Source organism: Triticum dicoccoides, chromosome 6B (genome assembly GCF_002162155.2).
Source record: "Triticum dicoccoides isolate Atlit2015 ecotype Zavitan chromosome 6B, WEW_v2.0, whole genome shotgun sequence".
NCBI lineage: Eukaryota > Viridiplantae > Streptophyta > Magnoliopsida > Poales > Poaceae > Triticum > Triticum dicoccoides.
The window spans coordinates 717,969,395-717,980,998 of NC_041391.1; the positions used below are offsets into that span (position 1 = coordinate 717,969,395).

Sequence of the window (11,604 nt, forward strand, 5' to 3'; positions counted from 1 at the left end):
GGAGCGGGATAAACAAGTTATACCCTCCAGTAGGCCAAGCAGAAACCGCAGTGGCAGTGGCAGCAGTGGCGTCCTCAGCGGCCTTCTTCTCGACTTCAAGCTTCTGGGCGGGGCACGGTCGGCGCCGGTGGACATTGGTGATGACGAAGGCGACATGAACGTAGAGGAAGCAGACGAACGGAGGCGAGCAGTCACGTATTCGCTCCCCAAAAACCCAATCGCCCCTCTCCCGTATAGGATCCGGAGAGGCGGGGTTTCGGAGGCCTGCTCTCCCGTCAACAGTATACGTTGTGAACGGGAAGGAGTCGCCGGCGGCAGCAGCAGTAGCTAAACGACGGTGGGCGTGGAGGCAGAGATGCGATCTGATTTGCGTGCCGCTAGGATTGGGAGACGCTTCACACATATATAGGCGCATCCGTGTGGAGAGACGTGGGCTCGACCCATGTCCGAGTCGGTGACAACCCACGATCCAACATTTTAGATCGTAACCCAACTGTCAGAAACTCTCCGGTCCTGGCCAGCAAAAATAAGCGCATAGGTGTGAGCTCGACTCATCTCATTCCCGCAACCCGCAGCGTGCCGTGATGAGGCGGACGGCGGAGAAAGAGGGTGCGAGAGTCTCTTCTCTTCTCAAGCTCCAATAGCATGTGAAAGAGAATTCTTTATAAGGAGGTCCAACTCCTCTAGGACTAAACTTCCCATCACCCCTAGTGCGATATAACCCACATGGGTCGTTAGAGATTTTGAGAAATTGTTAGATGGGCCCTAGGCCCACCCTAAAGTTTCAACAGTTTATAGCATCACTAGCACATAAAAGTCATTTAAATGCGAACCAACCTGTGGTTGAACAGGCGCGGTTTCGCACAGGCGGGTGTCCAACTGGGCCGGCCCATGAATGTAACGACCGACAATACGCTGTAGCTAAAAAAGTTCCGTCGTCACGGGAATTCGGAACCAAGACCTCACGCTAAACCTGACGTGGTTCTACCAGTTGAACTAGCATTCTTAATTGATTATACAGCAGTGCAAACATAAAGAACCAACCACAGCGCAGATCCACATAATATCTTGAATTTCAAAAGCATTTTTTATTAAAAAAACCGAAGGGACCTATGAACACAAACAAATTGCTCAGTTGCGAATAAAATATTAAAATGAATTATATTTTAAAATATAGAACATTTTTTCAAATTCCAAGAAAATTTTTGAAAACATGAACATATTTTGAAAAATGTGAAACCAAGAACATTTTTTAGAATTGGTGAACAAAAAATTGAAACTGAACAATTTCGAAACTCTTGAAAAATGAAAACGTGTACATTTTTTAAATTTGCGAACAAGTTTCGAAAAAAGGAATATATTTTCAACTGCCCGAACATTTTTTGAAAATTATGAACAAAAAATTGATACTGAAAATATTTGAAACTCCTGAAAAAAATGAAAATGTGCACATTATTAAAATTTGAGAACAATTTTTGAAAACAGAGACATGTTTTGAACCACCCAAATACTTTTTGAAATTTGTGAACAAAAATTTGAAACTCAAAAATGAACCTCTGCACATTTTTTGAAATTTGTCTACAATTTATTTAAAAGAGGAACTTGTTTTGAACCACCCAAACATTTTTTTGAAATTTGTGAACAAAAATTTGAAACTGAACGATTTTGAAACTTCTGAAAAAATGAAAACATGCACATTTTTTTAAATTTGTGAACAATTTATTTAAAACGGAAACATTTTTTGAAACTAGAACAATATTTTAAAAATGGAACACTCTCTGAATTTATGACCAGAATTTGAACTCACGAAAGTTTTTAATAATTTGAACAGTTTTTATTTTTGGAACATTTTTCAAAAATACGAAAAAACTGAAGAAAACAAAAAGAAACTCGAAATAAGAAAGAGAAACAAAAAAAGAAACAGAAAAAAAAAATAGAAAGAAGAAACAGAAACAAAAAAATGACAAAAAACGAAAAAAAAACAGAAATTAAAAGGAAAACCGGTAAAAGAAAATAAACCAGTTCAGGGAACCTTCTGGAAGGTTCCCAAAACCGGACGATATTACAGGAACTGCATACGCATAATGGGCCAGCCCATCGCGTCGCTCTGTTGCTTCGCGTGTGCGCGAAGCGCCGACAGTTTGACGCAGCACACGTCAAATAGGGTATTCCTAGGCACAACATGGCATGTGCTTCGACAGAATAGATTCCGTAAGAAGTTTAAATGTCAGACGTGGAGCCCATTTGTCAGAAGTTACTTTTATGATAGGGTCCCCAGCAAATAGCACAAAACACCCTAAAACAAAATATAGATTACGATTGGGTTCAGGCCGCTCCAATGCAACGGCGCATGCTCCGGCCGCCTCGAGATGTTGCTGATCCTGCGAGAGCACATGGCCGAGCTGCTGCGGCTCCTACGTGGCCGAGTTGTTGCTGCTGTGCACCCGCGCGTGGCTGACCTGTTGCGGCTCCTGCGTGGCCGAGTTGCTGCTGTTGTGCGCCCGCGCGTGGCCGAGCTGCTGCTGCTACCGCAGCCGCAGCCGCTGCTGCTCGGACGACCTGCTGCTGTGCGCCCGTGCCCACGCCCTCACCGGCGGCTGCTGCGCACCCGCGGCCGAGCTGCTGTTGCGCGCCCGCACCCGGGCCTGCGGTTGGGCAATTGCGGGGGCGAACTACCGGTGGGGATGGAGGTTCAAGACCATGGGCGAGCACTGGCGACGACGAGATGCGGCGGCTTCTCTATTTGGCCGGAATCGAGCTCGGGAGGTAGTGGCATCGACTGTGAGGAAAGCAGTTGGGGCTGAAATTTCCCTCCTGTCAAGGATAGATGATACTGCAAAGGAGGATGAAATCCCGTGGATATGGAGAAAATGGACTCGCGCATTCAGGACCGACAAAAAAAAATCAGAACGATCGATTTTGCAGACCGGGTTTACGGGCTCTATCCCGTAAACCGATGGTTATTTTATCGGATGAACCGGTTTGCGGGGTCTGCTAGAGATGTTACTACAGTGTCACTTATCCTATTCCTTGACTACGATGTCACGGCAGCTCAAGAAGAAAATTTACCGCTGCTACGCTGTGTGACATCCGAAGATAGCTGCTGCCGACATGCATGCATGCATCCGAAGATAGTTGAGTAATTTCTTTTGCGTTGTAAGGCTTAAGTGAATTGAAGAATAATATTGACAAAAGATGTGAAAAGATTTAAAATCAAAACATTTGGGTGGGAAAGCGCAAACACATGTTCCCATGGGAAAACATTTGAATATTGCGGGATTTTTTTGAATGTTGTTGAGAAAAACATGAAGTTTGATTTTCTCTGAAGTACCAAGTTCTATGTATATATAGGACAATTTACCTTACCGCATTTCTGAATGTTATTGTTGACAGCCATGCCAAATGGATGGGTTATGTGTATTGAACTGAATAGATAGATCTAAAGGAAAGTACTACTAGTATAATAGATTGATATCAATCAGGTCGGCACCCATATCCCTCAATACACATGAAGAAGAACAGTGGCACTGACCGCTAGCTCAACAAGTGGGCATCCAATTATTACATAGAGGACAATGGCACTGTTGGTGTTGCTATTCTGAAACAAGATACTAAAAGAGTGGTGCCGATCGAGAGGGAAAGAGGAGTGAACCAAAGAAAAGAAGAAGAGAGAGAGAGGGAGGAAGATGAGCAAGCATGGTGGTATTGCTGCTAGCACGGTCCCTCTCCTCACCCCCTACAAGATGGGCGCGTTCGATCTCTCCCACAGGTCTGCATCTTCCTCTCTCTCCTCTGTCCTTTGTGAAAATGGTGAAAACATTTGGTTGAATGTTTGTAATGCGCTCTCTCTCTCTCTCTCTCTCTCTCTTCTCTGTGTAGCCGAGTGGTTCAGCCAGTCTTCTCCCTCTCTCCTCCGCCGACCGGAGTTGGGGAGGGAGGAGGCTGTGTCCGCTGTAGTATTTACTATATTTAGGTTCGTTCGCTTTCAGTTTTTGTGCTTGAGTAAGTTGGATCTGGAGCTTGCTCCTCCACTCTTGCTGATCCTCGTTTGGAGCCTTCCATCCACGCCAACGGGCCTCTTCTTTCTCCATGGTGGAGTTGGAGGGGGAGGAGTGGATCTGACGGGACGGCAGCTCCTCTATTTTCATCCCCGGCTGTGGGTGGCCTTCCAGATCCAACATTCTTCTTGCCGTCGTGGTGATGGAAGAGGAACTCATCCTCAGCGGTGATTATGGTGTTATGGTACTGGCACTCGCCGGAGTTCTCTTCCTACGTCGCTCTGCCGCCGCGGACTCATCTTGTCGAACGGCAACTTCTCTTTTCCTCCCCTCCCGGTCAAAGAACCAGCTGAGGCGGTACGAAGCGAAGGCTGCAAGGTGACGGCGAGGATCGAGTTCAAATTCTTGGTCTCGATTTGCAAAATCCTTGGACTTGGGTGAAAACTTTACTTCTGTTTGGGACCTTCTATGAGTTGTATTATTATTGTCTTCGGTACGAGAGCATAACAGGTGCTACTTACTGAGAGCATCTCTAGCTCCTGCAAATACTGTAAAGGAAATTTATGGGACGGCGGACGGATCGGCAAAATAGATCCCATAAACGTCATCTGCAAAATAGATCTCGTAGACGGATGTGGGAGGCCGCCATTCAACCCTAGCCACATACATTTAGTTAACAATTCGAACTAACAGGACGAAATTCGTTCAAACCGAATGAGTTTCATTGAAGTTGGGATATAATTTACATAAACGGACGATATTTCAACCGTTTTACTAAAAACTAAAAAACACTAAACTCTATGTCGGACGACCACCTTGTAAGTGTTAAGTGTGGCTGCCCTGTCCTATCGCACCGCCGTCGCCGTCTGTGCCATCGTCATCCTCGTCCCTCCAGCGGTGCAAGGATGCCGGAGGGCCATGGTAGCCTTGTCCGGCAGCTGCCTAACACTCGTGGAGGAGCCACTCCGCCTCCTATTGCGCTGCGCGGCCACTGCCGATGTGGCCTTTGGAGCCCTGGCAGCGGCCTTGCCGTGATCGGCGTTAGCAGAGCAGTCACTAAGCAACCACAACTCGCTGATCTTGGCGAGCTCGACATCAAGGCGGCGACGACGCCTGACGGCCATCTCCGCAGTGGTCACGGAGCGGTCGAGCACCCACGAGGCGGCGAGGTCAGGGTCTTTGCGAACCTAGTCCAGCGTCACGTCGCTCTTGGCGAACACGGTGCGGCGACCGGCATTACGCCGGTCGTACCTCGCCTGCTGCCTAGCCGCGTGCTCCGCCTCGTAGAAGATGACCCTCGAGCCCGAGGCACCGCTGTAACCACCTCCTCTGAGGTAGTGGAGGAGGTGACCCCGCCTTCTTGATCGCGGGTGGCAACTCCTCCTTGATGTTGAGGCAATGACGGCGTGGCGGCGACGATGGTGCGTACCAGCTACACGGCGGGGACACTGGCTCCTCTTTGACTCGGCGTCCAATATGGACGACGCGGTGGTGTGGGGCGCGGCATATGATCTGGATGCAGCGTTTGTGCTGGGGCGAGGTCGACTCGTCCTTCACAGGCCGGAGCAGGGACGCCATCTCGTGTTTGACGTGATGTGCGGTGGGGATGGCAGATCCTCCTTGATGCGTACTAGTGATGGGGGAAAAGGGCCCATGTAACGGAGCGACCGCTCCGTCATTATGTCGATTTGACGGACGAAATCTTCGTTCATCCGGGCGACATCCTTGAGAAGCCGGGACGGCTGCTGCAGTGGTGTTTGTTCCTCCTTTTCACAAGAGGAGATGACGATCTCCTCCTTGTTGGAGGAGGCGACCACCATGGACATCGATGGGCCCGGAGAGCGTGGGCAGCGGCGCCAAGAACCACCAAAGGAGGAGCTTCCGCCTACTCCACATCCCGGTGCGGAGTACCTCGACTTCGGAATCGCCGCAGCTGGGGTTGCAAAGGAGGAGAGGCTCGGGCACGAAGACGGGGGAGGGAATTGTGCGTTGCCGACTCATGACTTAAATAGCCGAGGCGAGGCCCAGACGAAGGGGCGGTTAGCCAACTTCAATGTAGCGCAATGACCGGAGTTGGCTCCTCCGGACACGGCGTCCACATTGAATCGACGACGCCCGATAGGTCACGTCCGTCAGCGCCGCCCTCCCATCTGGTCAAATCGTGACTTCAATGTCGGTCGCTGCATGCTCTGGGCCGGCATGAATGTGGCGCGGCTAGCGGTACGACGCATTGGATGGAAAGCGCGGGAGGGGTTTGGATGGGCCAGGGCGGTAAGAAGCAGGTGTGGCAATGGTCCGGGCTCCCGCAAAGCCACCCCCCCCCCCGCCATACACACACATTTGTCTCCGGTTTGTAGGAGAAAATGCGCCCGGACCGCGTCGTGGACTGATACAGGCCTGCGTTGGATGGCTTCTGCGGTCCTGACGGATGCGGGCGGTTTGTGAGTCGGGTTTGGAGATGCCCTAACCCCACTACAACCGCATGTGCACAAAGCAACTGCAACTGGGTTTGGAGGGGGTTGCCGGGCTGTACATCACAAACATCCAATTGCAAGCATTATAATCCAACTGCAACTACATGTGCACAAAAGTGACTGCAACTGGGTCGGGAGGGGAGTTTGTCGGGGCTAGTTGCATGTCTATCACTACACATGCAACTGCATGCATTGTAATCCGATTGCAATTGCACATGCACAAAGCGACTGCAACTAAGTTCAAAAGGAGGGATTGCCGGCCAGTTGCATGTCCACTACTAAATATGCAATTGCAAGTGTTGTTACCCGGCTGCAACAGTACTGTATACAAAGCGATTGTAACTGGGGCGGGGATGGAGTTTCTCCGGGCTAGTTGCATGTCTAGCACTAGATATGCAAGTGCATAACCCGATTGCAACTGGATGGGTACAAAGCAACTTCAAACTGAGGTCGGAAGGGGGTTTGGCGAGCGAGTTGCATGTCAACCACTAGATATGCAACTGTAAGTGTTGTAACTTGACCGCAATTGCATTTGATACAAAGAGTGCAATTGTGTCGGGAGGGGATTTTATCAGGGCCAGTTGCATATCTACCACCAGACATGCAACTACACGGGCATAAAAAGACTGCAACTAGACGGGTACAAAACGACTGCAACTGAGGTCTGAAGAGGGGGTGGTTTTCAGGCCAGTTGCATATCCACTACTAGGTATGCAACTAGGGGCGAGAAAGGGATGTCGGGTCAGTTGCACGCCCACCACCACTGCAGCTCCCATATTTTTTTCTAGGCTTTTTTAGGGTTTTAAACTATTCTCACATATGTGACGCACACGTGCACAAATTACAAGCAACTCACACATTAGCGTAGTGCGGCAACTACATACTCCCTCTGTTCCAAAATATAAGTCTTTTTAGACATTTCAAATGAACTACGATATACGGATGTATGTAGATATATTTTAGAGTGTAGATTCACTCATTTTACTCCGTATGTAGTCACCTATTAAAATCTTTAGAAAGACTTATATATCTGGGAACGGATGGAGTACATTCTAAGACACACGTAACTACATCGTCGCAGAGCGTGTGCAACTAGATTTACTTTATACTCTAATACATTTAAAAGAAATACCCCCTCCGCTCCTAAATATAAGTCTTTTTAGAGATTGCAATAAAAGACTACACACGGAGCGAAATAAGTGAATGTAAACTTTAAAATATGTCTATATACATTCGTATGTAGTCCTTCATTGGAATCCCTAAAAAGACCTATATTTAGAAATGGAAGAGTAGAAAATAAAATAAGAAGAAAAAACAAAATGCAAAAAATAGGGAATTTTTTTACTAGCATGCACTTTTTTTTAGAATACTCGCATGCGCAACTGACAACACTATATGCGTATCCATCTAGGGAAATGAATTCATAAGAGGTAATCTGAGCCGGACGTGAGTTGGAAAAAATAGGACGAGTCAACAAGAGCCGTGAAAATCTGAAGGAAAAAGCCATTTGTGTTATAGTGGCTGTAGCGGCACACCAACAAACACTCACGGCCCAAGCTCATAGACAAACTGAACAAAAAAAAAATGAAACCAATAATCAGCCCACTAACCTAGGGGAACAAGAAACATCTCTGGTTATGGCCTGTCAAAGAAAACGGGCCGCAACAATAAAAAGTGAATGATATCAAACTATATCCCATCTAAACGGGTCTGGACAGCGATGGCAACTATTTGGGGAGTTCGGCATTGTCAATCTACGGCCTCCACGACCCAGCTACTTTGGAGGTCATTGCATGTAGAGAGGCTCTTGCACTTGCTGCAGACCTGAACGTGCATCAGTTCGTCATTTCTTCTGACTCTAAGCAAGCAGTTGGCGACATCAATAGTGGAGCTAAAGGAGGCTATGGAGCCATTATCAAGGAGATAAAACTTCATGCATTAGCTTTTAATTGTTCTTTTATTTTCGAAAGTCGTGCTGTCAACTATGAAGCACATAGTTTAGCCAAATATGTACTTAATCTCGGTCAGGGGCGCCATGTCTGGTTTGGCCAACCCCATGATCCGAACCACATGCCACTCCATGTGGTGTTTGATGAATAAAGTTTGGCTAAACCCTCAAAAAAATCTAAATGAGTTTTAGGCACTCCCGTTATGACATAGGTGCATGTGCTAGAAGCTCATGAGAATCCATCCACCTGCCTACCTACCTGATTGTGTATAGCGACGTCTCCTATCGAAATCGATCCAGTTTGGTCAGCTTCATACTTCTGTGCGCCTTCCATGCAGATACAACAATGTACCTTTGTATGATAGACCCTCTGTTTCTGAATATAAGACGTTTTGGCAGTTTAATTTAAACTGCCAAAACATCTTATATTAAAAAAATAGTTAGTATAATTTATATTTTGTTAGTTGTATAGATGGTATAAAATACAAGGAGCACAATAAACCTGGACGGAGGTAGTATACGGTCTAGCCCTACCCCTATTGGTCACCACAATTATTATGTGAGGTTCATTGATAACTATAGTAAATGTGTGTGGATCTATCTTCTTAAGCACAAAACAAATATAGCAAAACTTATATTTTGTGTGTATATTTGCAGTAGTGGGAATCTTATTGCTCATATACCCTCAAGCTATGAATTATAGCGGTCCTAGTGCATGCATAACGGTCTCTAAAGCTGCAATAAAATGGTCATTTTGCATGTACACGGGTGTGTACAAAGGTGTTTAATAATTGCTCCTTCGATATGTATTTATAGTGTTCCACAGAGCACATGACAGTAATGCGACGAGATCAACCCGACAGACCTTGAAAATGGTGTCTATAATGCAACCCCACAAACCTAGTTTATGTAGCATGCACTTCCTCTACGTGTCTATAATGGTGTCTATAATGTCATGGGGACACTATCTAGAACATGTTGACGCATCAACATCGAGTCCAATGAATTTTCTTTGGAGCATGAGAACAATGTATTTCTAATTTTTTTGCCAACGGCAACAACCTACAAGTGTCACAATATTCCACCACTTCTTTTACATGATGATCGTCCATTTGTTACTCAGAGCTTTCCTTTTTTTTTGTCCAGGGTAGTTCTTGCACCGCTTACACGGACACGATCCTACAACAATGTTCCTCAGCCCCATGCCATACTGTATTATCAGCAGAGAACAACCATAGGAGGCCTCTTGATTGCTGAGGCCACTGGAGTCTCAGACACTGCCCAGGGGTGTGTGCGCTAGATCCTTAATTGGACTATGCCTTTAGAGATCTGAGCAGTCCTGTTCAATTTAATCTTCTTCATCACAGTTCAGTGATTCCTAAAGATGGAATGTTTCTTGTGTGCATGCAAGGTACAAAGATACTCCTGGAATTTGGACAAAGGAGCAGGTGGAAGCGTGGAAACCTATCGTAGATGGGGTTCATGCCAAGGGAGGGATATTTTTCTGTCAGATTTGGCATGTCGGAAGAGTCTCTAACCATAGTAAGTTTAATGCACAAATATAATCTTGCTCTTTTAATCTGAAAAGAGGAAAACCTCAGATTGGATTTCAAATTTTTTTTCTTTCAACCCAATATTTTGTACGAAACATTCCTTTGACCATTTTGCCATTACATCTTCTCTGTTTAAAACGAAAATGCATTGGTGAACCTTTACTTACTGTGTGGCCCTTTTATTTCTTTCATAATACCAACACATGTTTGATGTCTACATGCAGCTTATCAGCCTAATGGACAAGCTCCGATATCCAGCACGGATAAGCCATTGAAACCTATGGTGGTAGGCAATCGCACAGTATCTGATTTCTCAACGCCTAGGCCACTGGAGACCGATGAGATCCCTATGGTCATCAATGATTTCAGGGTGGCTGCTAGAAATGCAATTGAAGCTGGTAACCGTGTCCCTCTCACAATTCACACTCAAAATATTGATAACATGTTAAGTTTAGCTTAAAAATAGTGTAAAGAAAAGTCGCAGAAAAATGGTGTACATTGAAGATACCTATGGAAGGGAAATCTAACCTCATTACTCTGTACGGTTTACAGGATTTGATGGTGTTGAGATCCATGGGGCTCATGGCTATTTGATCGATCAGTTCTTCAAGGACCAAGTCAATGGACGCACTGACAAATACGGCGGGAGCTTAGAGAATCGTTGCCGGTTTGGACTAGAAGTAGTCGAAGCCGTAGTAGATGAAATCGGAGCTGGTAAGGTTGGGATGAGGCTCTCGCCCTTTGCAAACTACTGGGAATCGTCAGACTCCAACCCGGGAGCTCTAGGCCTGTACATGGCACACGCGCTGAACAAAATTGGGATCCTCTACTGTCACACGGTCGAGCCACGGATGATAACGTTTGTTGACAAGGTTGAAACTCCAAATAGCCTTCGCGCCATGCGGGATGCTTTCAAGGGAACGTTTATTGTAGCCGGTGGCTACGGCAGAGAGGATGGAAACGCAGCTGTCTCCAGCGGCTATGCTGATCTGGTTGCATACGGACGCTTGTTCTTGTCTAATCCTGACCTACCTCGGAGGTTTGAGATTGATGCTCCGCTAAACAAGTACAACAGAGATACTTTCTACATCTCCGATCCAGTTGTTGGATACACTGACTACCCATTCCTTTCATCCGTTGTATAAATGGTTGTTTTATAAATGGGCTCATCCCCGCTCTGAACTATGATACCCGGGCGTATTCATTGTTACTGAACCTGTTTAATAAATTTGGTTGTGTGCATCATTGTGATGCAGTGGCTAGGGGTCTTACCCTCCTTTTCCAATCACAAAAAAACTTCATCGGAGCAACTGCCTGTTGTACCAGTTGTTCAGTAGTATTAGATGTTAAAACTGCTCATTGGATGAACAGAGTCATTGGTCTGAATGCTTAGTTTTTATGTGTACCAGAGGAATATAGTCATTGGTTTGAATCGCTTCATCTAGTATGAGCCTAATGAGATCACATAAGACTTGCCTGTTTACAGTCTTGCTCCCACATCCACACGTATTCCCCAATGGGTAAGACTTTGATTCTCTTCACTTATCCTACTGCAATCAAAAATTAAATTAATTAAATTACTTTTTCCCTTTACCTGTAAATATTTTAATTTATAGTTAATGAAAGCTAGG

The 11,604-nt window shown here is 46.1% G+C and overlaps 1 protein-coding gene across 2 annotated transcripts; it reads left to right on the forward strand.

The window, feature by feature from the left end:
* Positions 1-3,590: 3,590 nt before the first annotated feature.
* On the forward strand, positions 3,591-11,235 carry LOC119325623 (putative 12-oxophytodienoate reductase 11). Of its 2 annotated transcripts, XM_037599354.1 has the most exons (5): positions 3,597-3,769; positions 9,567-9,707; positions 9,832-9,962; positions 10,198-10,371; positions 10,526-11,235. In XM_037599354.1, exons 1-5 carry the CDS (start codon positions 3,687-3,689, stop codon positions 11,116-11,118), a joined length of 1,122 nt encoding a protein of 373 aa, XP_037455251.1. In that variant the 5' UTR covers positions 3,597-3,686; the 3' UTR covers positions 11,119-11,235. The 2 variants fall into 2 exon arrangements, with proteins under 2 accessions (XP_037455252.1, XP_037455251.1); XM_037599355.1 differs by lacking the exon at positions 10,198-10,371 and having other exon boundaries at positions 3,591-3,769.
* Positions 11,236-11,604: the final 369 nt, after the last annotated feature.

Coding starts and splice junctions, on each gene's coding strand:
- LOC119325623 (XM_037599354.1), top strand. CDS start 3,687: ATGAGCAAGCATGGTGGTATTGCTGCTAGCACGGTCCCTCTCCTCACC. Junction 3,770..9,566: donor GCGTTCGATCTCTCCCACAG/GTCTGCATCTTC, acceptor TTTTTTGTCCAG/GGTAGTTCTTGCACCGCTTA. Junction 9,963..10,197: donor CGGAAGAGTCTCTAACCATA/GTAAGTTTAATG, acceptor GTCTACATGCAG/CTTATCAGCCTAATGGACAA.